Source organism: Pinus tabuliformis, chromosome 3_2 (assembly GCF_031772625.1).
Source record: "Pinus tabuliformis cultivar Carrire ecotype Pingquan chromosome 3_2, CPIR1, whole genome shotgun sequence".
NCBI classification, from domain to species: domain Eukaryota; kingdom Viridiplantae; phylum Streptophyta; class Pinopsida; order Pinales; family Pinaceae; genus Pinus; species Pinus tabuliformis.
Window position 1 is genome coordinate 61,380,431 of NC_142302.1, and position 27,970 is coordinate 61,408,400.

Consider the following 27,970-nt stretch of genomic DNA (forward strand, 5'->3'; position numbering starts at 1 on the left):
GGACGATTGGATTCAACGCAACTGGAGGCCTCAGCTGAAGAACAGTGTGATCTGTTATCCGGTAGGGAGAGGTTTCTTCATTTTCAAGTTCACCACCAAAGAAGATCGGGATCTGGTATTCAGGAATGGACCGTATTTCATGGGAAACCAGGGTCTGTACCTCAATAAATGGACCCCGGATTTTGATCCCTCAGTAGATGTTCCGAAGGAAGTTCCAGTCTGGGTTAGGCTCCCCAACCTTCCGATCCATTGTTGGAGCTATCAGTCATTGCAAAAGATCGGGAACGGTCTGGGCAGATTCATTGACAAAGCAGACCCTAAAGGCCAATACACTTGTGCAAGAATTTGTGTGGAGGTTGACTTGGAGGCTGGGCTCCCCGAAGCGATTAAAATCACAGTGGGAGAATGGCAGCATTATCAAAAGCTGGACTACGAACAACTTCCGTTCAAGTGCAGAACATGCCATGAACACGGACACTTCCAACGGAACTGCCCCAAATCCCAAGTCGGGACTAAGGAAGACGAGGAGGGATGGAAAGAAATCAAAAGGGGAAAGGCCATCCCAAGACCAACAGAAAAGAAAAATTCGGGTTCAGGGGAGAAGCCGAAGTCCAATCTGAAGAACAATGAAGACCCAAAAGTGGGATCCTCCGCTGGTGGGAATGAAGAAACCAACGAGACTCACGAAGCAACTGAAAACCCAATGAAGGAAGCAAAAGAAACGGGTACTGAAACAATCACCCCCCCAGCCTCAGGAGGCATTGAAGGAAACAAAGATAATGAAGATCACATAAGCCTGGCCTCCGAATCGGATGAAGACTCAGAAGGAAGAACCGATGAATCAGACAGCTCTCAAGTCACCCCTATCAAGTCATCCAGGGGGCGAAAATCCAAGAAGAAACTAAGAGAGGAGAAAACCTATAGGGATGTTCTCCAAGGATCCCAAAAAACTCTCAAGGGAATGATGAATACAAGGTCTGGGCGCAAGCATGGCTCGGCTCCAAAAGGAGCCACAGTCCCCCAAGCCAATAAATAATGAAGTACGTCTCCTGGAACTGCAGAGGATTAGGCAGCAAGCTAAAAGAAGATGCCCTCAAAGACATAGTCAGAATGTACTCGCCTGAAATCCTACTAATCCAGGAGACAAAGATGGAGGAAAACTTCCTCCTTAATACCAGCAAATCCTTCTGGCGAAAAGGTATTGGTTGTGCTGTCAGTGCAAGAGGCGCCTCCGGTGGAATCGCTACCTTCTGGGACAGCACTATATATGACCTGCTTCAAAAAGAGAAATCCACCCACTGGATATTCACGAAACTCCTCCACAAAGACTCCGGTCATCAAGTAAGTTTGTTCAATATGTATTCTCCTGTTCTCCATTCTGATAAAAAACTATGCTGGGATTCAATTTCGTCCTATCTCTCTCTGAACAACCCTGAAAACATTATCATAGCTGGGGATATGAATGTTACTCTTGCTGCAAATGAGAAAAGGGGAGGGACCCTGGTCAGGGACCCAGCAAGAGAATGGGTTGAAGATCTCATATTGGGTTGGGATCTAGAGGATATCAAGCCCTCATCCGGGAAGTTCACATGGTCCAACAGAAGAGTGGGTCCAAATCATATCGCAGCTCGGTTAGACCGCTTTCTGGTTCAATCCTCTTTCCTGACCTGTGGTCTCATGGCTTCGTCCAAGATTTTGCCAAACAGCACTTCGGATCACAAACCCATTATTCTTGAGCTCTCCACGGAGGAAAATCTTGGGCCCATTCCCTTCAGATTCAGCTCATTATGGCTTCAGCATGAGGGGTTCCAAGAGATGGTTTCTGAAGCCTGGAATAGACCGGTTCAAGGTTCCCCCTTCTATGTATGGGAAGAAAAGCTGAGGAGGCTCAAAAGAAGACTCAAGGACTGGGCAAGAACGCTGAAATCCCCCTCCTCCAACAGAAAAGCAGCCATGGACAAGCTAGCAATCCATCAAATGTCGTTGGAAAATACTGAAGTCACCCAAGACCTTCTTCAGAGAGAAATCGACCTGCAAAAAGATTTTCACAAAGCAAGCAGGGAAGAAGAAGAATTCTGGCGGCAGAAATCCAGAGCTCTCTGGTTACAAGCTGGGGACAAAAATACCAGCTTTTTCCGCAAGCACGCTGAAGCCCGAAAGCAATTCAAATCAGTTAAAGAAATTCACCATCAAGATGTAGTGGTCAAAGACTTCGAAGAAATAAAGCGGGCAGCTCACATTTACTTTAAAGATCTTTACTCAGCCCCGCAAGAACCACCTTTGGATCCCCAGATCTATCCGATGAATATGATTCCTCATTGTGTCCAAGATCCTACCAACGCAATGCTGATGGCCCCTATCAGTATGAATGAACTCAGAAGCGCCTTGGACAGTATGGAACCGGACAAAGCTCCGGGTCCGGATGGGTTCCCTGTTAGATTCTACCTTTCCTGTTGGGATATAATCAGTTCTGATCTTCTGAGAATGGTTAAGAAATCCCAATCTTGTGCCAAGATTGGCGGCGGCATCAATTCAGCGTTTCTGGCCTTGATACCAAAGGAGAAAGGAGCAGCTAATTTCAGCAGATTCAGGCCAATCTCGTTGTGCAACTCCAACTACAAGCTTATAACCAAAATTATAGCCAATCGCCTCAAAAAAATCCTTCCTGCCATTATTCCGGAAAATCAAGGTGGTTTCATCAAAGGGAGGAAAATTCTTGATAATATAGTGCTGGTGCAAGAAGCTGTCCATTCAAGCTATCATCGAAAGGAAAAAGGTATGGTGATTAAGCTGGACCTGGCAAATGCGTTTGACAGGGTTAAGCATGAATTCCTGTTCATGGTTATGGAAAAAATGGGCTTCTCTCCAGCTATCACTAACTGGATAAAAGCCTGCATTGCCTCTCCTTGGATTGCGCCTTTAGTTAATGGGCGTCCTTCAGATTTCTTCCAAGCCTCTAGGGGCCTTAGACAAGGGTGCCCTTTGTCCCCGCTTCTCTACGCGATCCAAGCCTCGGTTCTCAGCTTCCAACTGGATCATAATCTCCAATCACAAATCCTTCCTGGACTCCGTATGGTTCATCAGGTCAAAGACATAAACCATGCCCAATTTGCTGATGATACGCTTTTGATGGGAGGGGCAAGCATTAACTCTGCAAAATCCTTCAAGAAGGAGCTGGACAGCTACAGAGAAGTTTCGGGCAGCAAGATCAATTATTCTAAAAGTACAGTTTATAGTTGGAATTGCTCGGCCAGGGAACTATCTGATATTGCAAGGATTCTCCAAATGGAAGGGTCTTGGGATTGGGACTCCTTCAAATACCTGGGGATTCCTATCTTCAGGACCATTTCCAAAGTTGCCCATTGGACGCCCTTGCTGGACAAGATCAAAAACAGAATTCATGCCTGGGGAGCTTCATGGCTGAACAACGCAGGGAAGATCATTTTGATGAAAGCGGTCCTCTCAAGCCTTCCGTTATATCAGCACTCTATACTCTTGGCCCCTAAAACCTTCATCAACAAGATGGAAGTTCTGCTCAGACGCTTCCTGTGGGAAGGGGGGAAAAACAACGAAAGAAGGCTGCACCTTGTTAAATGGGATACTATAAAAAAGCCATTTATGGAAGGAGGATTACAAATCCGCGATCTGGCTTCTCAAAATTTGGCCTTGGGAACCAAGCTGCTCTGGGACATTGTCTCTGGGAAAATCAGCTGGAGCAAGAAGGTCCTGTGGAGAAAATATTTCCATGGGAAGCGCCTCAGATGTCTGGACCATCCGCCTCGCTTCGCCAAAGGTTCCCCTGTCTTTAATCTCTGCCTCAAAGCCTGGGATCATTTTAGTCGTAAACTGTATTGGATTCCAGGTAATGGGCGAAAAATAAGAATTTGGGATGATCCTATTCTAGGTGACCAACCGATGAATCAAGAAGAAGAAATTTCTAATATCAGAGACTGGCTCCAAGATCGCAACCTGAACACTCTCTGGGATATCTCCTCTTGGTCAGAGGATGGTCTTTGGGAAAGCTGGCATTTGGGGGAGGTCCCCCAGTGGCTGGAGGGTGAAGCCTCTGTTCTATTGGATAAGCTACAAGGGAAAGCTCCTGTAAAAGCATCAACAAAAGACAAACGAGGGTGGGGATCAGTCACAGGCTCATATTCCGTCGCCGAAGGATACAAAAGCATCACGGCCATCCCGAATGTTCCCCCAAACCCGGCTCAATGGCATTTTATTTGGGACTCCCCCTCTCTTCCCAAAATTGATTTCTTCTGCTGGACATTAGCTCATAATAGTATTCTCACTCGAGATAATCTCCGTAGGCGAGGAATGGAAGGACCATCCTGGTGTAATCTGTGTAAGTCAGAGGAAGAAACAGCTGATCACTTGTTCTTAACTTGCCCCTTTGCATCAGAAGTCTGGAGGGGAGTCCTCATGCTAAATGCAGATAACTTCGAACTCCCGAGGAACATCCAAAACCTGTTCCAGTCCTGGAGCAAATTGTCGCCGTATGGTCTCTCCAAAAATATCCTTCTCAAAAACTGCTGGCTCTGGATCCCCAAGTTCGTTTGTTAGAAGCTGTGGCTGGAAAGGAATAACAGACTTTTCAGAAATGAAAGCTGCAATCCGCTCAAAGTCACCACCAAGATCAAAGCTCTTTTAGGAGAAACTCTGGATGCCAACACTGCCAAAAAATCTGGGAAAGCCCTGAATAGAGAAGAGGAACTCTGGCTGAACTGTTTGGTCCCAAATCATAAAGATAGTGCTGCCATCGCTATCAATGTTCCCTCTAATTGGGAAATCAGGCTGGAGGAGCAAGAGTTCATAAAATGGAGGTCGGCCCTTAATGAGCATTGCCTGTTTTTTGATGGGGCCTCCAAAGGCAATCCCGGTTTCGCAGGAGGAGGCGGAGTTCTATTGAGCCCGGATGGCTCTGAGCAGTTAAGGTTTGCCTAGGGATTAGGCAAGGAATCCAACAACAGAGCGGAGGCTCTGGCTCTGTGGCAGGGGCTCTCACAAGCGATCAAAGGCAATGTCAGTTCCATATCAGTCTTCGGGGACTCCAGAATTATTATTCAAGCTCTGCATACCAAAAAGAATCCTTCGCAGCTCCAATTATCAATCATCCTCAGGAGAATCAGATCTATTTTGCCCAAATTTCACAAGATCACCTTCTATCATATCCTCAGGAATCTAAACTCCCAATCAGATATGGAAGCCAACCAAGGCGTTTTGCTAAGCAAAGGTTCGATGTCAGTCAACCAGATCGACTGTTTCTGCAACATCCCCTAAATTGAGATCGTTGGATTTGCTGATGTTTTGTCGCCTTTCGTTTTCTCTATGCTGTAAGGGCATCCAAAGAATCAATAAGAAGAACGATCTGAGGAGTTCTGACATTGTCGAATCTGTCTGCCTTTGGGGAGAGCTACTGCCACCGGGCCATCCAGCCACCAGAAATCGACTACAAAATCCGAAAGGGCAATGCTTTTGAATCCGTTTCTACCTGAGTTTTGTAATCGCTGGATTCTCCAGGATAGCGATGTAATCTCCAACTGCATTATTGCTGGCGCTTATTAAATAACATATCCGTTTCTGTCTAAAAAAAAAACAAACATAAATTAATAAACCATTGTTTAAAGGGAAGGAAAAAAATGTCATTGAATAAAAGTCATTTACTTTGACAAATTGTAAATATGGTTTAGACCAATTTTCAAAAGAATATCCCTTAAAGTAAGTTTAGGGAAGTTTCTTTCCCTAATCAGGACTTGAACATCTATAAACACATGCTTGTCCATTGTAGGCTTAGCTAAATGTTTTCATTGGATCTTGAAAGTGTAAAAGTATATTTATGGTTGGATAGTCGTTTTAGTAGGAAGAAATATTTGATGTTGTGATTATAGGTGCAACAATTGATATTCTTGATAACTTCTTCTATTCCAAGGAAAAACAACAAGATACGTAAATGAGATGTTTATTTCTCAAGTATGATGCCCTTACATAGGAAATAACAATCTCAAAGTTTTTGTTTTGACTAAATTATAGAATATTCCTGGTTTTGGGTCATGTTACCCACCATTTTGTGGGTGATATCCCTAGGAGAATTTCTCCATGGTGGTCCTTAGCCTACAACCAACAACCACTTGCATCCACCAACTAGCTCATTGTGCCATTTCTCCACCACCTAAGCCAGCCATGTGGTCCCTCACCCATCTCCCATAATCGTATGTTTGAAGGTGGGCCTCCCAAACCTAAAGGCATGCCTTGTCATTTGGTAATTGAGTATTGTAGTTTGCTTATCATGGACACTTTCGGGCATGGACTAATGGGGGGATTCAACGGAAAGAATAGACTAGGTATGTGCTCTTGTCCCCTAGTCCCCTTTGGATGATTAACCTTGGATTCTAGTCCCGTGGGAGCTCTTTTACAAACCATTTGGCTTTAGGGACACTATTTCATGGGAAACCCTGATTTTGGTTGCATGGTCCTGCTCCCTCATCCACAAATATTATGCAATTTCCACTCATTATTACCCCATTCATCATTTCTCCCACTTGGGTCCACATTCCTCCACTGGCTCTACATAGTTGTATTTCGCCCCTTCCCCTTACCCACACCTTGGGTTAGGCTTGGAATGATGAACCAGAGGTTGATGCAGCTAAAATAAAAGCAAAAGAAAAATTGGCCACATTCAACACGAAAATGTACCACAAAATGCAAAAGATAGTCGGGACAAACACATTTATCACATGGGAAAAACCCAACACATGAGCTCTAGCCAATCATCATGGTCATCACCCTCATTCCTACAGGTTCTATGAGCCTCCTTCATCATATAGGAATCCATGATTGTCTCAACCCCTTGTGGGAAATGAACCGACCTACCTTAAAAAGGGTATCCACTGCTATATCTCACACATCATACTCTTACCCCTTGAGCCCCGAGTAGTTAATTAAAGAAAAATCATCCTTGAGCCCTGACCAGTTAATTAAAGAAAAATCATAATTTAAAGGCAAAAGACATATAAAGAAGGGTGGAAAAATCAAGGTTGGGGCACCTCATGTACCACAATTGCTACCTCTTATACATTATATACCCAAGTGCAAGTTTCCACTCTACTAGCTACCCTTGTAACCTAGTATGTGGCCCAGGGTTGCCCCTTCTCATCCCCTACTCCATTCACCTCTTTATCACATACCACCACCTTTTAAAGGATGTGCCTTAGACATATTATCCAATTTAGAAGTAGAAACCACCTAAAGGGATACTTGGTTAGCCCCATTTGGAGTTTGGAAACATTAGCACATGCCAAAGGCCATTATGGAAGGGCGGGCCATTATGAAGTCCCCACTTGTGGTCCATGGTTTGTAAGCTCTTTTACTTGATTTCCTTAATGACTTGTTTGGAAGGCTAGGGGATGCATTGGATCTTATGTAGGATTGTAGCTGGTCTCCATCTTGGGTTTGGTTTCTCTATACAAGGTCCTAACCCTCTAGAGGGCCAAATTAGCACATGTAGGGTGTGTGTTGAGAGCCATGGGCCTCCACAACAGTAGATAACACTCCATGGATATGTAGAAATGTTCAGATATTGGCTCGAGATCCGCTTATTGGATGAGGAAGATGCACCTGGTTCACCTTTACCTAACCAGCCCCATAGATGTACCATGCACTTGGAAGCTGACCTGAGACTTGTAGGATGATGTGACATTACCTACACCATCATATGAGCCCTTATAGATGGTCTATAGGCATCTTCGACCCATTTGAACACCCATGAGGTTATTATTGTTCCCCCACACCCACTAGGAGCACCACAGGTTTACTGTTTGGAGAACAAGGAGCCAACTCCTTGTCCATCACTTTTGAGGGTCATATTCTTCATTAGGGAACCTATGGACCTCATCAAGCCTCTTGGGGGACCCTACGACATGTATTATTTATTATTTGACCTCTTAAGAGACTAATTCGAATTCCTCAATAGTGTATAAATACAAGTGAGATGAGTTCATTTTCTCATCATCACTTTGTACTGGACCTCTCTTCTCTTTAGATAATTTCACACTTTTTCTAAGATGAAGAATTGGATCACAGATGAATTTTGATGTTTGGATTGGAGTATGTTTAGATTATAGGTTCTTTATTTTAAAATGTTGATGGTTGGATATGCTATATTACATGTAAGTACACACTTTTAATGCTATTCTTGTTTTACTTCTTTCACATGCATTGATTGGGATTTTCGCTATAATAGAGCTAATTGTTGCATTGCGTAATTGTAAATTTGTGGAATTATTATTTCTTTATAGCATCTCTCAATGTTTAGTCCATGTATGTGAATGAAATATCCTAGGGATAGTTCCATTGGGCAATTGATCTTAATAATCCATATCCTTTTCCAAGCGAAGTATAAAAATTTTGAGGTCTTTTCCTCTTGCCCTAAAAGGTTGAGTGAAGAAGTCCTTAAAGCCTCCTTGACTAAAATATGAAGTCTTTTCTCATTATTGTCCTAGACTCCATTCTCCCCAAGGATTAAGACACTGATACTCCAATAGTTGGTCACTCAATGAATACCTTTCTTCACCTTCCCCTCCCTCTTCTAGGTCTAGCTAAGTTGGGTCACCTAGGGCATAATTTTCCTGACAAAATAGCCCAAGGAAAAGTTTGATCTCCTAGCCTCTCCTGCGTTGGTGTGTCCTCAAGGCCTCCTCGGATTTTGAAGCTATTTCGATGATGGATTTGTGAGATAACCCAAGCCCTAGCTCTGAGATCAAATTTTTCCCTTGTGTTCCCAAGGCTAGTACCTCATAAGATAAATTTGACACCTTCAAGTGAAAATTATTTCTTTGATCCTTCCCCCTCCTTGTCTGGGTTAAGAACACCACTGGTTGCTAGATTCCCCCCCCTTGGCCTAGGCCGGGTCCACTTGGTCCTATGTGGTCCCACACTTTTGAAAATTCAAATATTCAAGAACCATTTGGGAAGTCAAGTCCAATAAGGATTTTAAGATTGGGAAAATTCTTTACAAATCATACTCTAACCTAACCCTCAAATCCTCACCTCCTTATCCTAGAAACCTTTGTACCTTGCTTAACAAGCAAGCAAGTCTTGACCTCCTTCTAGGAAAAGGATCATTAAGGTCACTTCACATCCATTTATTTATTCATCCTTCATAAGTGACTTTCCATATACCGGGTCTCTTCCCATCGGTGAAAGTCGATAAAGAGTAGGGAGTCTTAGCTGAGGTGACAGTGGGCTAGGTCTCCATTATTTCCCTTGATCTAGTAGTCATCCCTTAAGGAGTCCCTTTTAGGCCCCTTGCTAGTTTTAGCGGTGACATTTTTGTGCCATTGTCGAGGACACGAAACATGTGCTTTGTTCCCCATACGACATCATTGATATATCATTTGATGAATCCATTGGAGGAACGAAGTCCTAGTTCCTCATTAAACTTCAAAGTCAATGCTTATAGGGTGAAGAAAGGATTTGTGAAGGAATTTTAATTCACCCTAGTAACTCCATTTTGGAATTATATGCAATTTCATGAAAAATGGCTAAATAAAGTATCCACGACATTAGCCCCTAAGAAGAACAAGACCTATGGAAAATATTGGATTCGTGATCTGAGCTTTGTGATCATCTGAAAGAATATGAGAACAAGCACTTCATACTCAATTTTTATAACAGGAACAGGTCAAAACTCAACAACATAAGGCAAAAGTATGAAGAAGGGCCCACATATTATCTCTTCTTTGAGCTTTCCTATTATACTTGTGCATTTAATTCCTTGCCTCATAAGATCAAAGAAAAAAAAAAATATGGCTCATTACCAGATGGGGATTTGGATGACCAAGAAAATAAGGATGATGAGAAAACATCAGTTATGGAATTGAGGGCTAATAGCAGTGAATTGAAAGATATCTCCTCTAAGTATGACGAACAGTTGGATCCCGAAAGCCTCCAAATCATGCAAGAAAGAATGGATGAATATAGTAGGTCATGTAAGGGGTTAGTAAGGGAATGAAATTCTAATGAAGTATTCTCCCATTTATATGATGAAGAGGTGAAGCTTCATAAGATGAAATGTGAATATAAAGAGAACCCTACTAATGCTATCCTCCTAGAAGCATATTACCAAAATCATGTAACAAATATCTTAGTCATTATTCTTCAAGAGAAGAGAGAAGAAGAGAAGTCCTACTTGTCAACCAACCAAGATGAATATGACCTTGAGGGTATTGACAATAAGTAGGAATATAAGTCCCCGTTGGGGCTGCAAGATGTCCAACATGATTTTGAGAACACATGTGTTGAGGAGAATGAGTTTACAGAAAGTGGGGCCAAGACTGACATTACCTCTCTCAAGGGCATCGATCCTGATGACTCTCCTTTTGAGAACCTTGAGGAAGGTAATCCCATGAACTCCTTGGAGGATGACATTGCAGATTATTCCCGCATTGAAAAGGAGAAATGGGAGATTTTTGGGCCTCAATTTAATTATGCTCCCATTTTTTATACTGACAAAGAAGATGAGGTTGAGATTAACTTTCCCTTTATCCCAAGCATTATTTGCGATGACATATCCATTGATACCCTTGGGAAGGAGAATTATTATTTTCCCTTGCATGAAGAAGGACAGTTGGAAGTGATTGATTCTCCTTTTAATGAAAACCCAATCTTTGATGCTTATAATGAGGAAATAAATGAGGCTCCTACCTACCCACATTATGATTATATATTCAAATCACTTGAACCCTTAGATTATGGGGAAGGAAAACCATTTTAATATGAAACATCACCCTCTCATTTTCCTTTCCCTCTTGCTCATCATCTTGAGTCTTCCTCAAGTAAATCCCTCGTCCCTTTTGCTATGACCTCAAGTGACCATGCCCCTTTTTCCCTTTTTGAATATGGTGTCAAGGAAGAACCCTTTATTGAATATACTTTATCCCCTTTGACTCATCCATAGGGTTTTGATCACTCCATGACCTCCCCTCTCCGATGGGACCATCACATTGTGCAACCTATTTGTTGCACTCCTTCTTTCTCTCACCCCTCGTTCCCCTCTCATCACAACCATGTGACATCTTCAAAGCATGACATTACAAGAAATGATTGTGATGAGGAGTTCTTGATAGTGATCTTTCATTCCACCATTGAGTACTTAGAGGGAAATCCTTGCACTTCTAGATTTCCTTATTCTCCTTCTCCTAGGGCTTCCTGTTACCTTGAATGGAGATCATATTTTCCCACCTCCCACTCGCTTCATACTCCATACAAATGTATCTGCATCTGCTTCGAGATTTGCTACATGGGTAGTCATACTTGCAGGCATATGTATATTGATATGATGATATGTTGGCTTCACTAGATTTATGATTACACTTAGCATTTGCATTATTATATGCGTGCTAGAGTAGGATGCATTTCATGTTGATTCTACATTACAACTAACATAATATGATATTTCTCATGGTAGAGTAGATGCATCTTTGCATATCTTATTTTTCTGTTGATTTTTAATGCCTAACATTAAACATGTGTGATCATGAGACATAGCAAAAGCATGTTGCCCTATATTCTTCATCTATTATATGTGTAGGTAACATGTCTATAGTAAGCAAGATATTGCTCGAGTTCTTGTGACCTCCCATTTGAGTAGCTTCATCCACTTCGAGAGAGATCACGTCCCAGTTGGAGCTAGATGTTACACACCATTTTGTGGGTGATATCCCTAGGAGAATTTTTTTCTCCAAGGTGGTCCTCAATTGGTAGCCAACAACTCCTTGCAACCACCAACTGGCTCATTATGCCATTTCTCTGCCACCTGAGCTAGCCATGTGGTCCCTCACCCATATGCTATGATCATATGTTTGAAGGTGGGCCTCCCAAACCTAAAAGTATGCCTTCTCATTTGGTAATTGAGTATTGTAGTTTTCTTATCATGGAAACTTATGAGCATGGATTAATGGGGGGATTCGCTAGAAAGGCTAGGTCTATGCCCTTGTCCCCGAGTCCCCTTTGGATGATTAACCTTGGATTCTAGTCCCGTGGAATCTATTTTAATTACCATTTGGCTTTAGGGATGGTTGTTCACAGGAAACTTTGATTTTGGTTGTGTGGTCTTGCTCCCTCATCTACATATATTACCCCCTTACCACGAGTCATTATCACCCCATTCATCATTTCTCCCACCTAGGTCCACATTCCTCCACTGGGTCCACATAGGGCTATATCTCCCCTTCCCCTTGCCCACACGTTGGGTCAGGCTTGGAATTATGTCCTAGAGGTTGATGCAAATAAAATAAAAGAAAAATCAAAATTGGCCACACTCAACTGGAAAACGTACCACAAAAAGCAAAAGATGGACAGGACGAAAACATTTAGCACATGGGAAAAATCCAACACATGAGCTCAACCCCATCATCTGACCATCACCCTAGTTCATACAAGTTCTATGAGCCTCCTTCATCATATAGGAATCCATGATTGTCCTAACCCCTGGTGGGCAATGGACCACCCTACCTTAAAAAGGGGTATCCACTTTTATATCTCACACATCATGCTCTTACCCCTTGAGCCCCAAGCAGTTAATTAAAGAAAAATCATAAAAAGGAAAAATACATATAAAGAAGGGTGGAAAAATCAAGGTCAAGGCACCTCATGTACCATGATTTCTCCCTCCTATACATTATATACCCAAGTGTGGGATTCCCTTCTACTAGCTACCCTTGTACCCCAACATGTGGCCCAAGGTTTCCCCTTCTCATCCCCTACTCCATTCACCTATTTATCACATACCACCACCTTTTAAAGGATGTACCTTAGACATACTATCCCCTTTAGAAGTAGAAACCACCTAATGGGATACTTGGTTAACCTCATTTGGAATTTGGAGATATTAGCACATGTCAAATCCCATTATGGAAGAGCAAGCCAATATGAAGTCCCCACTTGTGGTCCATGGTTTATAAGATATTTTACTCAATTTCCCTGATGAGTTGTTGCCCTAGAAGGCTAGGGGGTGCATTAGATTTTATGTAGGATTGTAGGTGGTATCTATCTTGGGCTTTGTCTCCATATACAAGGTCCTAACCCTCTAGAGGGCCACATTGGCACATGTAGGGTGTGTGTTGAGAGCCATGGGCCTCCACAACAGCAGACAACATTTCATGGATCCCCATAGATGTTCATATATTGGATCGAGATCCACCTATTGGATAAGGAAGATGCACCTGGTTCACCTTTTCCCATCCAGCCCCACAGATGTGCCATGCACTAGGAAGCCGACCCAGGACTTTGAGGATGATGTGGAATTACCTACAACACCATATAATCCCTTACAGATGGTCTAAAAGCATCTTCGAGTCATTTCGAAACCCATGAGGTTATTATTGTTCCCCCACACCCACTGGGAGCACCACAAGTTTATTGTTTGGAGAACAAGGGGCCAACCCCTTTTCCATCACTTTTGAGGGTCCTATTATTCATTATGGCACCTATGGACCTCATCAAGCCTCTTGGAGGGCCCTATGACATGTATTATTTATCATTTGACCTCTTAAGAGGCTTATTATTTCATTTGTGAGCTAGTTTGGTGGGCTTGCCACCAAAAGTTAAGTTATTAGCACATTATTTTATTTTTGGGGCTTATGTAGGCTTAAGAGACTAATTTGAACTCCTAATTAGTGTATAAATACAAGTGAGTTGATTTCATTTTCTCATCATCACTTTGGATTGGAACTCTCTTCTCTTTAGAGAATTTCACACTTTTTTTCTAAGATGAAGAATTGGATCGTAGATGAATTTTGATGTTTGGATTGGAGTTATCTTGGATCTTATTTATTGTCAAATGTTGATGGTTGGATATGTTCTATTACATGTAAGTACACACTTTTAATGCTATTCTTGTTTTATTTTTGTCACATGCATTGAATGGGATTTTTTCTATAACAGGGCTAATTGTTGCATTGCATAATTGCAAATTTGTGGAATTATTGTTTCTTTATAGCATCTCTCAATGTTTGGGCCATGTATGTGAATGAAATCTTCTAGGGATAGTTCCATCAGGGAATTTATCTTGATAATTCATCTCCTTTGCCAAGTGAAGTATAAAAGTTTTGAGGTCTCTTCCTCTTGCCCTAAAATGTTGAGCAAAGAAGTCCTTAAATCCTCCTTGACCGAATTACGAAGTCCTTTCTCATTATTATCCTAGACTCAATTCTCCCTGAGGATTAAGGTATTTATCCTCCAATAGGTGGTCACTCAAAGAATATATTTCTTTACCTTCCCCTCCCTCTTCTAGGTCTAGCCAAGTTGGGTCACCTAGGGCATAATTTTCCCGAAAAAATTGCCCAAGAAAATTTTGGATCTCTTTGCCTCCCCTACACTGGTCTGTCCTCGAGGCCTCCTCCAATTTTGAAGCTATTCCGACAATGGAGTTGTGAGATAACCCAAGCCCTACCTTTGAGATCAAACTTATCCCTTGTGTTCCCAAGGCTAGTACCTCATAGGATCAATTTGACACCTTCAAGTGAAAATGATTGGTTTAATCCTTTCCCCCTCCTTGTTTGGGTTAAGAACATCATTGGTTGTTATATTCTTCCCCCTTAGCCTAGGCTAGGTCCACTTGGTCCCATGTGGTCCCACACTTTTGAAAAGTCAAATCTTCAAGAACCATTTGGGAAGTCAAGTCCAATAAGGATTTTAGGATTGGGAAACTTATTTGAAAAGCATACTACTCTAACCTAACCCTCAAATCCTCACCTCCTTATCCTAGAAACCTTTGTACCTTTCTTAACAAGAAAACAAGTTCCATTCTTGATTCATCCTTCACAACTGACTTTCCATATACCAGGTATCCTCCCATCAGTGAAATCCTGTAAGGAGTTGGGAGTCTTAGCTGAGGTGACAATGGGCTAGGTCTCCATTGTTTCCCTTGATCTAGTAGTCATACCATAAGGAGTCCCTTTTAGGCCCCCTGCTAGTTTGAGCGGTAACAAGTCATAAAGGCACTTAGGATGCTTTGTTAAGTTGTTTCATTTACAAGGTTGTATAAGAGATTGCACCCATGAACTAATAAGTTGTAACTAGAAAATTGATCAATTCTAAGCATTATTTTTGGCCAACTAAATAGATCATTGAAGCATCATCAAATAAGCATCGATGGTGCGTTCAATTGGAAATAATGAGAGGTGGGTGAATCAATATTTCACTTAATTTTAATTAACTTTTTACTTTCAGAGCATTAAATATCATTAGCACAAATGAAATCATATAATCAACAATAGATCACATCACATGAACAATACACATGAAATTTTAGGTGGAAACCCTTCCAGGAGAAAAATCATTGAACACTTTCTAATATAAATGATGAATACAATAATTTGTCAGCTCCAACTGAAGGGAAGCACCAACTCCCTAGTACTCAAATAGAAAGCATTCATTTTTATTAGGAGGCCCCAAATCCCTTAAATGATGCTCCAACACCCTAGTTTTACCAACTCCAACTAGAAGGATGCTCCAACACCTTGCGCATCAATTTGTTGCCCCAACACCACCCTACCACCTTGAAGTGTTCTTAGGATCCAACCTAAAGGAGACTTCAATTTTACCCTTGCACCACCCTACCACCCTGAAAATAAAAGATACGAGTAGAAATTGTGGGCTCTCATACCAAGGATAATGACTCACTTACGATGACATTGAAATACCAATAAATTCATTGCTATATTAGCTAATACATGTTGAAATAATTGTCTATTGATTGACTACTATAGATCTAATTGTTACTTTAATAATAACCCTTGTACTAGAACCTATAATAATGTACAATACCAAGAAAATGAACAACAACCTCATGCCTCAATTCTTCATATTATTTAGCAAAGGTCTGGTCATCATTAATCTAGCTGCCAATGTGTATGCTTTCTTCTACCATGGATTTGCTTTAGAATTTCTTCAGATTTTCCCAGGGTTATGGTCGTCGAATATGTCATTGAAGGTGGATCAAATAGGCCTAAGTTTTCCCCTTACATATATCTTATTACCAAGTTTGAACAAGACTAAAATTTATCCCTTTTGTTGAGCTTTATCAAGCCTCAAATATTCTCTTCAACAATTGCTTGAGCAAGACTAGAAGAAGCCTCACTTAGTCCCTTGAATAATCTAATATTTGGCCTCCACATCTGATCTCAGTCACATAAAATATTCCACTAAGAATCACTATTAGAAATAAAATTAGAATTGGTCCTTGTATCTTGATTTACCCATATAAATTTAGCCTTCAAACTACCCTTGTAAACAAGCCTAAATAGACTTAAATTTTGGTCCTTCAACACTACCTTTGAACAAGCTTGGATGTGCCCTTTAATTGAATTTATTTTGAAACATAACTAGGACCTACTACATCCCTACTGTGGCCCTAACCATGCCCTACTATGGCCTCTTCTTTGCGGCCTATAACAACCCTAACTTGACCTCCTTTTGTAGCTTTCCTAGGCCGAAAATTTGGCCTCCTTTTGTAGTCTGTCACAAGGATAATTCAACCCTTTTCCTCTCTATACTGCATCTATCCTTGTCCCTTGTCTGCGGCCTAGACTTGGCCTCATACAACCCTACCTTTGCATCTAGAACAAGCCTAAAATTGGCCTCTATTTGTGTCTTAGAATAGCTTCCTTCTGCGGGATAAAAACAAGACTATTTCATCCCCTTTCCTATGGCGACAACAAGGTAGGATCAACTTCCAAACATTCTCCAAATTATCCATCAAACATCTCTCATAGAACTCTGCCTAGACTAATGAATCACCACACAAAATGGATAAAACAATAAAGCTCAAAACCCCTCGAAACTTGGCCTTCTTCTTCAAATCTGCATACTACCCTGGCCTTTGAAAAATTAAGAGAGAAAACACAAGATAATACAAGATAATTTGATAATTTTGGAGGGAAACTGAGTTCCCTATATATACTTGAAGGAGGGGCATAAAAGGAGGGATGACTTATTAAAAATGTAACTAGTGTCTTCCTTCATAATGCAAATTGTATTAATTAATAAATTGATTATTTTCACTAGCATGCTCTTTTTCTTGCTAAGATTTATTTATTTTTCAAGCATGGGTTTCATGCTCAAGTCAAATTATTATTTTATTCAAACATTTCTTCATGCTCATTATTCTTTGTATTGGTCAAAGTCAAAGGCTTATTCATAGCCTAGAAAACAATTTTCAAAATATCTAATTTGAGACAAAATCACCTCAAGAAGCCAAGTCATCCCTGCCTAGGAAAATAAATATATTCAACTCCCTCTGAACAATTATAAATAAAGGACAAGTTGAGATCATTTGGAAGGAATAATTATCACATCATCATCTGCTCATCTACAGTAGAGTGAAAAAGGAGACAAAGTCAAGAAGAAAAAGAGAAGGCTAAAATTTGATCTTTCTAAGGCTCACATATGTCAAAGAGAAGTCTATCTTGAACTCAGATGTGTGGAAACTCTGCTAGGAAAAGTCTTTGGTTGGTAAATCGATGTTTGCTATTGTGACTAGATTTGTTGATGGGCTTACTGCTAGAAGGATATCTTGAAGGAGGGCTTGACTTGGCATCTTGGAGGGTGGAGTCTTGTATTGGTCTCGGGTCTTCGATTTGTCACTTTGATATGATTCCATAAGAAGAGGATTTGTTTGGTTTTCCCTTTGGACAATCACTTGTTAGCATCTAATTGGTGTACAAATCATTCCTCCATTCAACATTGGGATTGATGCCATCCTAAAGTCAGTTCATATATATATCTATATCTATAAATATATATATATATAAAAGAAACCAAATATTTATTTATAGAATAATAATAATTATTTAATTTTAAAATTATACTCAAACTAAATATCAAATTTTTATAATATAAACTATCTACTCTTATACAATTATTACCATTAAATTATTTAGAAAAAATTAAAATGTTATTTATTTATAAATAAATAAACCATGATTAAGGTTATAACAAACATAAATTAATAAACCATTGTTCAAAGAGAAGGAAAAAAATGTCATTGAATAAAAGGCATTTACTTTGACAAATTGTAAATATGGTTTAGACCAATTTTCAAAAGAATATACCTTAAAGTAAGTTTAGAGAAGTTTCTTTCCCTAATTAGGACTCGAACATCTATAGACACAAGCTTGTCCATTGTAGGCTTATCTAAATGTTTTCATTGGATCTTGAAAGTGTAAAAGTATATTTATGGTTGGATAGTTGTTTTAGTAGGAAGAAATATTTGATGTTGTGATTATAGGTGCAACAATTGGTATTCTCGATAACTTCTTCTATTCTAAGGAAAAACAACAAGATATATAAATGAGATATTTATTTCTCATGATGCCCTTACATAGGAAATAACAATCTAGAAGTTTTTGTTTTGAATAAATTATAGGATATTCCTAGTTTTGGGTCATGTTACCCACCATTTTGTGGGTGATATCCCTAGGAGAATTTTTTTCTCCAAGGTGGTCCTTAGCCTACAACTAGCAACCTCTTGCATCCACCAACTAGCTCATTGTATCATTTCTCCACCACCTAAGCCAGCCATGTGGTCCCTCACCCATCTGCCATAATCGTATGTTTGAAGGTGGGCCTCCCAAACCTAAAGGTATGCCTTGTCATTTGGTAATTGAGTATTGTAGTTTGTTTATCATGGACACTTTTGGACATGGACTAATGGGGGTATTTGACGGAAAGAATGGACTAGGTCTTTGCTCTTATCCCCTAGTCCCCTTTGTATGATTAACCTTGGATTCTAGTCCTATGAGATCTGTTTTATTGACCATTTGGATTTAGGGATGGTATTTCATGGGAAACCATGATTTTGGTTGCATGGTCCCGCTCCCTCATCCACACATATTACACCCATTCCACTCATTATTAACCCATTCATCATTTCTCCCACTTGGGTCCACATTTCTACATTGGGTCTAAATAGTTCTATTTCTCCCCTTCCCCTTACCCCCACCTTGGGTCAGGCTTGGAATGATGAACTGGAGGTTAATGTAGCTAAAAGAAAAGCAAAAGAAAAATTGGCCACATTCAATAGGAAAACGTACCACAAAATGCGACAGATAGCCGAGACAAACACATTTAGCATGTGGGAAAAATCCAACACATGAGCTCTAGCCAATCATCATGGTCATCACCCTCGTTCTTACAAGTTCTATGAGCCTCCTTCACCATATAGGAATCCATGATTGTCCAAACCCCTGGTGGGAAATGAATCGACCTACCTTAAAAAGGGGTATCTGCTGCTATATCTCACACATCATGCTCTTACCCCTTGAGCCTGAGCAGTTAATTAAAGAAAAACCATCCCTGAGCCCCGAACTGTTAATTAAAGAAAAATCATAAAAAGGAAAAAGGCATATAAAGAAGTGTGGAAAAATCAAAGTTGGGGCACCTCATGTACCACGATTTCTACCTCCTATACATTATATACCCAAGTGCATGTTTCCACTCTACTAGCTACCCTTGTAAACCAGCATGTGGCCCAGGGCTACCCCTTCTCATCCCCTACTCCATTCACCTCTTTATCACATACCACCACCTTTTAAAGGATGTGCCTTGTACATATTATCCTCTTTAAAAGTAGAAACCACTTAATGGGATAATTGGTTAACCCCATTTGGAGTTTGGAGACATTAGCACATGCCAAAGCCCATTATGGAAGGGCAAGCCATTATGAAGTTCCCACTTGTGGTCCATGGTTTTTAAGATCTTTTACTTGATTTCCTTAATGAATTGTTGTTTGGAAGGCTAGGGTACGCATTGGATGTTATGTAGGATTGTAGCTCATCTCCATCTTGGGTTTGGTCTCCCTATACGGGGTCCTAACCCTCTAGAGGGCCACATTGGCACATGTAGGGTGTGCGTTGAGATCCATGGGTCTCCACAACAGTAGAAAACACTCCATGGATCCCTAGAGATGTTTAGAGATTGGCTCGAGATCCACCTATTGGATGAAGAAGATACACTTGGTTCACCTTTACCCAACCAGCCCCACAGATGTACCATGCACTTGGTAGCTGTCCCAGGACTTGTAGGATGATGTGACATTACCTACACCATCATATGAGCCCTTATAGATGGTATGCATGCATCTTTCCTCATTTGGATACCCATGAGGTTATTATTGTGCCCCCACACCCACTAGGAGCACCACAAGTTTATTGTTTGGAGAACAAGGGGCCAACCCCTTGTCCATCACATTTGAGGGTCATATTCTTCATTAGGGAACCTATGGACCGCATCAGGCCTCTTGGAGGATCCTACGACATGTATTATTTATCATTTGACCTCTTAAGAGACTTATTATTTAATTTTTGAGCTAGTTTGGTGGGCTTGTCACCAAAAGTTAGGTTATTTGCACATTAGTTTATTTTTGGGGCTTATGTAGGCCTAAGAGACTAATTCGAATTCATCATTAGTGTATAAATACAAGTGATATGAGTTCATTTTCTCATCATCACTTTATATTGGACCTCTCTTCTGTTTAGAGAATTTCATACTTTTTCTGTGATGAAGAATTGGATCATAGATGAATTTTGATGTTTGGATTGGAGTATGTTTATATTAGAGGTTCTTTATTGTCAAATGTTGATGATTGGATATGTTATATTACATGTAAGTAAACACTTTTAATTCTATCTTGTTTTACTTTTGTCACATGCATTGAATGGGATTTTCACTATAATAGAGCTAATTGTTGCATTGCATAATTGCAAATTTGTGGAATTATTATTTCTTTATAGCATCTCTCAAAGTTTAGGTCATGTATGTGAATGAAATATCCTAGGGATAGTTCCATCGGGAAATTGATCTTGATAAGCCATCACCTTTGCCAAGTGAAGTATAAAATTTTTGAGGTCTCTTCCTCTTGCCCTAAAAGGTTGAGTGAAGAAGTCCTTAAAACCTCCTTGACCGAAATACAAAGTCCTTTCTCATTATTATCATAGACCCCATTCTCCCCAAGGATTAAAGAACTGATACTCCAATAGGTGGTCACTCAATGAATATCGTTCTTCACCTTCCCCGCCCTCTTCTAGGTCTAGCCAAGTTGGGTCAACTAGGGCATAATTTTCCCGATAAAATAGCCCAAGAAAAAGTTCAAACTCCTAGCCTCTCCTGCGTTGGTGTGTCCTCGAGGCCACCTCAAATTTTGAATCTATTCCGACGATGGAGTTGTGAGATAACCCAAGCCCTAGCTCCGAGATCAAACTTTTCCCTTGTGTTCCCAAGACCAGTACCTCATAAGATCAATTTGGCACCTTCAAGTGACAATTATTTCTTTGATCCTTTCCCCCTCTTTGTCTAGGTTAAGAACATCATTGGTTGTTAGATTCTCCCCCCTTAGCTTAGGCCAGGTCCACTTGGTCCTATGTGGTCGCACACTTTTGAAAAGTTAAATCTTCAAGAACCATTTGGGAAGTCAAGTCTAATAAGGATTTTAGGATTGGGAAGCTTCTTTACAAAGCACACTCCTCTAACCTAACCCTCAAATCCTCACCTCCTTATCCTAAAAACCTTTGTACCTTTCTTAACAAGGAAGACAGTTCCATTCTTGACCTCCTTCTAGGAAAAGGATCATTAAGGTCACTTCACATCAATTTATTGATTAATCCTTCATAAGTGACTTTCCATATATCGGTTATCCTCCCATCAGTGAAAGTCTGTAAAGAGTAGGGAGTCTTAGTTGAGGTGACAGTGGGCTAGGTCTCCATTATTTCCCTTGATCTATTAGTCATCCATTAAGGAGTCCCTTTTAGGCCCCTTGCTAGTTTGAGCAGTAACATTTTGGTGCCATTGTCGGGGACATGAAATATGTGCTTTTTTGCCCATATGACATCATTGATATATCATTTGGGGAATCCATTGGAGGAATGAAGTACTAGTTCCTCATTAAAATTCTAAGTCAATGCTTGTAGGGTGAAGCAAGGATTTGTGAAGGAATTTTAATTCACACTGGCAACTCCATTTTGGAATTATATGAAGGATAATGAAAAATGGCTAAAGAAAGTATCCACGACATTAGCCCCGAAGAAGAACAAGACCTATGGGAAATATTGGATTAGTGATCTGAGCTTTGTAATCATCTGATAGAGCATGAGAATAAGAACTTCATACTCAATTTTTATAACAGGAGTAGTTCAAACCTCTATAAGGCAAAAGTATGAAGAAAATATTATCTCTTCTTTGAGCTTTCCTATTATATTGGTGCATTTAATTCCTTGTCTCACAATATTAAAGAAAAAATATGGCTTATTACCAGATAAGGATTTGGATGAACAATAAAATAAGGATGATGAGAAAACATCAGTTATGGAATTGAGGGCCAATAGCAGTGAAGTGAACGATATCACCTCTAAGGATGACAAACAGTTGGATCCCGAAAGCCTCAAAATCACACAAGAAAGAATGGATGAATATAGTAGGTCATGTAAGGGGTTAGTAAGGAAATGTAATTCTAATGAAGTATCCTCTCGTTTATATGATGAAGAGGTGAAGATTCATAAGATGAAATGTGAATATAAAGAGAACCCTAATAATGCTCTCCTCCTAGAAGCATATTACTAAAATCATGTAACAAATACCTTAGCCATTATTTTCCCTTACATGAAGAAGGACAGTTGGAAGTGATTGATTCCCCTTTTAATGAAAACCCAATCTTTGATGCTTATAATGAGGAAAGCAATGAGGCTCCTACCTACCCACCTTATGATTATATATTCAAATCACTTGAACCTTTAGATTATGTGGAAGGAAAACCATTTGAATATGACACATCCTCCTCCCCTTTTCCTTTCCCTCTTACTCATCATCTTGAGTCTTCCTCAGGTAAATCCCTTGTCCCTTTTTCTATGACCTCAAGTGACCATTCTCCTTTTTCCCTTTTTGAATATGGTGTCAAGGAAGGACCCTTTATTGAATATACTTTATACCCTTTGACTCATCCATAAGGTTTTGATCACTCCATGACCTCCCCTCTTTGATGGGACCACCACATTTTGCAACCTATTTGTTGCACTCCTTCTTTCTCTCACCCCTCGTTCCCCTCTCATCACAACCATGTGACATATTCAAAGCATGATATTACAAGCAATGATTGTGATGAGGAGTTCTTGAGAGTGATCTTTCATTCCACTGTTGAGTACTTAGAAGGAAATCCCTGCACTTCTAGATTGCCTTATTCTCCTTCTCCTAGGGATTCTTGTTACCTTGAATGGAGATCATATTTTCCCACCTCCCACTCACTTCATCCTCCATAAAACTATATCCACATCCACTTTGGGATTTGCTACATGAGTATTCATACTTGCAGACACATGTATATTGATATGACAATATATTGGTTGCACTGGCTTTATGATTACACTTAGCATTATCATTATTATATGCATGCTAGAGTAGGATGCATTGCATCTTGATTCTGCATTAGAACTAACATCATATGATATTTCTCATGGTAGAGTAAATGCATATTTGCATCTTTTATTTTTTCTGTTGATTTTTATGGCCTCACATTAAGCATGTGCGATCATGAGACGTAGTGAAAGCATGTTGCCCTATATTATTCATCTATTATATGTGTAGGTAACAGGTCTACAGTAACCAAGAGATTGTTGGAGTTCTTGTTACCCCCCATTCAAGTAGCTTCGTCCATTTCTTTGAGATATCACATCCCGGTTGGAGCCAGATATTACCCACCATTTTGTGGGTGATATCCCTGGGAGAATTTTTTTCTCCAAGGTGGTCCTCAACCAGCAGCTAGTAACCCCTTACAACCACCAACTAGCTCATTATGCCATTTCTCTGCCACCTGAGCCAGCCATGTGGTCCCTCACCCATTTGCCATGATCATATGTTTGAAGGTGGGCCTCCCAAACCTAAAGGTATGCCTTGTTATTTGGTAATTCAACATTGTAGTTTTCTTATCATGGAAACTTATGGGTATGGATTAATGGGGGGATTCATCGGAAAGAATGGGCTAGGTATGTGCCCTTGTCCCCTAGTCCCCTTTGGATGATTAACCTTGGATTCTAGTCCCATGGAATCTCTTTTAATTACCATTTGGCTTTAGGGATGGTAGTTCATGGGAAACTTTGATTTTGGTTGCGTGTTCCTCCCTCATCTACATATATTACCCCCTTTCCACTCATTATCACCCCATTCATCATTTCTCCCACCTGGGTCCAAATTTCTCCACTGGGTCCATATAAGGCTAGCTCTCCCCTTCCCCTTGCCCACATCTTGGGTTAGGCTTGGAATTATGCCCCAGAGGTTGATGAGACTAAAAGAAAAGAAAGATCAAAATTGGCCACACTCAATAGGAAAACGTACCACAAAATGCAAAAGATGGTCGGGACAGACACATTTAGCACATGGGAAAAATCCAACACATGAGCTCTACCCCATCATCTGGCCATCACCCTGGTTCATACAGGTTCTATGAGCCTCTTTCATCATATACGAATCCATGATTGTCCTAACCCTTGGTGGGAAATGAACCACCCTACCTTAAAAAGGGGTATCCACTGCGATATATCACACATCATGCTCTTATCCCCTTGAGCCCCAAGTAATTAACTAAAGAAAATCATAAAAAGGAAAAAGACATATAAAGAAGGGTGGAAAAATCAAGGTCAGGGCGCCTGATGTACAACAATTTCTCCCTCCTATACATTATATACCCAAGTGTGGGCTCCCTTCTACTAGCTACCCTTGTACCCCAACATGTGGCCCATGGTTTCCCCTTTTTCACCTCTATCACATACCATCACCGTTTAAAAGATGTACCTTGGACATACTATCCCCTTTAGAAGTAGAAACCAACTAATGGGATACTTGGTTAACCCCATTTGGAGTTTGGAGATATTAGCACATGCCAAATCCCATTATGGAAGGGCAGGCCACTATGAAGTCCCCACTTGTGGTCCATGGTTTGTAAGCTATTTTACTCGATTTCCTTGATGAGTTGTTGTACTAGAAGGCTAGGGGGCACATTGGATTTTATGCAAGATTATAGGTGGTATCCCTCTTGGGTTTTGTCTCCCTATATGGGGTCCTAACCCTCTAGAGGGCCACTTTGGCACATGTAGGTTGTGCGTTGAGAGCCATGGGTCTCCACAGCAGTAGAAAACACTTCATGGATCCCCATAGATGTTCATATATTGGCTCAAGATCCACCTATTGAAAAAGGAAGATGCACCTAGTTCACCTTTTCCCATCCAACCCCATAGATGTACCATGCACTTAGAATCCAACCTAGGACTCTTAGGATGATGTTGCATTACCTAAACCATCATCTGATCCCTTATACAAGCATCTTCAACTCATTTGGAGACCCATGAGGTTATTATTGTTCCCCCACACCCACTGGGAGTACCACAAGTTTATTGTTTGAAGAATAAGGGGCCAACCCCTTTTCCATCACTTTTGAGGGTCCTATTCTTCATTATGGCACCTATGGACCTCATCAAGCCTCTAGTAGGGCCTTACAACATGTATTATTTATCATTTGACCTCTTAAGAGGCTTATTATTTCATTTGTGAGCTAGTTTGGTGGGCTTGTCACCAAAAGTTAAGTTATTAGCACATTATTTTATTTTTGGGGCTTATGTAGGCCTAAGCGACTAATTTTAACTCTTAATTAGTGTATAAATATAAGTGAGTTGATTTCATTTTCTCATCATCACTTTGGATTTGATCTCTCTTCTCTTTAGAGAATTTCACACTTTTTTTCTAAGATGAAGAATTGGATCGTAGACGAATTTTGATGTTTGGATTGGAGTATTTTTATCTTGGATCTTCTTTATTGTCAAATGTTGATGGTTGGATATGTTATATTACATGTAAGTACACACTTTTAATGCTATTCTTTTTTACTTTTGTTTCATGCATTAAATGGAATTTTCTCTATAATAGGGCTAATTGTTGCATTGCATAATTGCAAATTTGTGGAATTATTGTTTCTTTATAGCATCTCTGAATGTTTGGGCCATGTATGTGAATGAAATCTCCTAGGGATAGTTCCATCAGGGAATTTATCTTGATAATCCATCTCCTTTTCCAAGTGAAATATAAAAGTTTTGAGGTCTCTTCCTCTTGCCCTAAAATGTTGAGCGAAGAAGTCCTTAAAGCCTCCTTGACTGAAATACGATGTCCTTTCTCATTATTATCCTAGACTTCATTCTCCCAAAGGATTAAAGAAGTGATCCTCCAATAGGTGGTCACTCAACGAATATATTTCTTCACCTTCCCCTCCCTCTTCTAGGTCTAGCCAAGTTGGGTCATCTAGGGCATCATTTTCCCAAAAAACTAGCCTAAGAAAAAGTTGGATCTCCTTACCTCTTTTACGCTAGTGTGTCCCCAAGGCCTCCTCCAATTTTGAAGCTATTCCAACAGTGGAGTTGTGATATAACCCAAGCCCTACCTTTGAGATTAAACTTTTCCCTTGTGTTCCCAAGGCTAGTACCTCATAAGATCAATTTGACACCTTCAAGTGAAAATTATTTCTTTAATCCTTTCCCCCTCCTTGTCTGGGTTAAGAACATCATTGGTTGCTATATTGTTCCCCCTTAGCCTAGGTCGGGACCACTTGGTCCCATGTGGTCCCACACTTTTGAAAAGTCAAATATTCAATAACTGTTTTGGAATTCAAGTCCAATAAGGATTTTAGGACTGGGAAACTTCTTTACAAAGCATACTACTCGAACCTAACCGTCAAATCCTCACCTCCTTATCCTAGAAACCTTTGTACCTTTCTTAACAAGCAAACAAGTTCCATTCTTGACCTCCTTTAGGGAAAAGGATCATTAAGGTCACTTCACATCCATTTATTGATTCATCCTTCACAACTGACTTTCCATATACTAGGTGTCTTCCCATCAGTGAAAGTCTGTAAAGAGTAGGGAGTCTTAGCTAAGGTAACAATGGGATAGGTCTCCATTGTTGCCCTTGATCTAGTAGTCGTCCCTTAAGGAGTCCCTTTTAGCCCCCCTTCTAGTTTGAGTTGTAACAGGTCATAAAGGAACTTAGGATACTTTGTTAAGTTGTTTCATTTACAAGGTTGTATAAGAGATTTCATCCATGGACTAATAAGTTGTAACTAGAAATTGATCAATTGTAAGCATTGTTTTTATCTATCTAAATAGATCATTGAAGCATCATCAAATAAGCTTCGATGGTGCGTTCTGTTTGAAATAATGAGAGGTGGGTGAATCAATATTCCACTTAATTTTAATTGAGTTTTCACTTTCAGAGCATTAAATATCATTAGCACAAATGAAATCAGATAATCAACAATAGATCACATAACATGAACAATACACATGAAATTTTAGGTGGAAACCCTTCCAAGAGAAAAACATTGAACATTTTCTAATATAAATGATGAATACAATAATTTATCAGCTCCAACTGAAGGGAAGCACCAAATCCCTAGTACTCAAATAGAAAGCATTCAATTTTATTAGGAGATCCCAAATCCCTTAAAGGATGCTCCAATGCCTTAGTTTTACAAAATCCAACTAGAAGGATGCTCCAACACCTTGTTAGCATCAATTTGTTGCCCCAATAACACCCTACCACCCTGAAGTGTTCTGAGGATCCAACCTGAAGGAGACTTCAATTTTCACCTTGAACCACCCTGCCACCATGAAAATAAAAGATACAAGAAGAAATTGTGGGCTCTTGTACCAAGGATAATGACCCACTTACAATGACATTCAAATACCAATAAATTCATTGTTGTCTTAGCTAATACATGTTGAAATAATTGTCTACTAATTGACTACTATAGATCTGACCGTTACTTCAATATTAACCCTTGTACTAGAACCTATAATAATGTACAATACCAAGCAAATGAACAACAACCTCATACCTTAATTCTTCATATTATTTATCAAAGGTATGGGCATCATTAATC

The 27,970-nt window shown here is 40.1% G+C and overlaps 1 protein-coding gene across 1 annotated transcript in view; it reads right to left on the bottom strand.

The window, feature by feature from the left end:
- Positions 1 to 5,247: 5,247 nt before the first annotated feature.
- The window catches only part of LOC149179840 (uncharacterized), a 58,084-nt gene continuing 35,361 nt past the window's right edge, over positions 5,248 to 27,970 (bottom strand). Inside the window, exons 4-5 of the mRNA XM_089413663.1 lie at positions 5,498 to 5,590; positions 5,248 to 5,455 (exon numbers count right to left, since the gene is read on the bottom strand). Of these exons, the coding sequence (XP_089269789.1) occupies positions 5,248 to 5,455; positions 5,498 to 5,590 (301 nt within the window). The remainder of the gene's footprint in view (positions 5,456 to 5,497; positions 5,591 to 27,970) is intronic.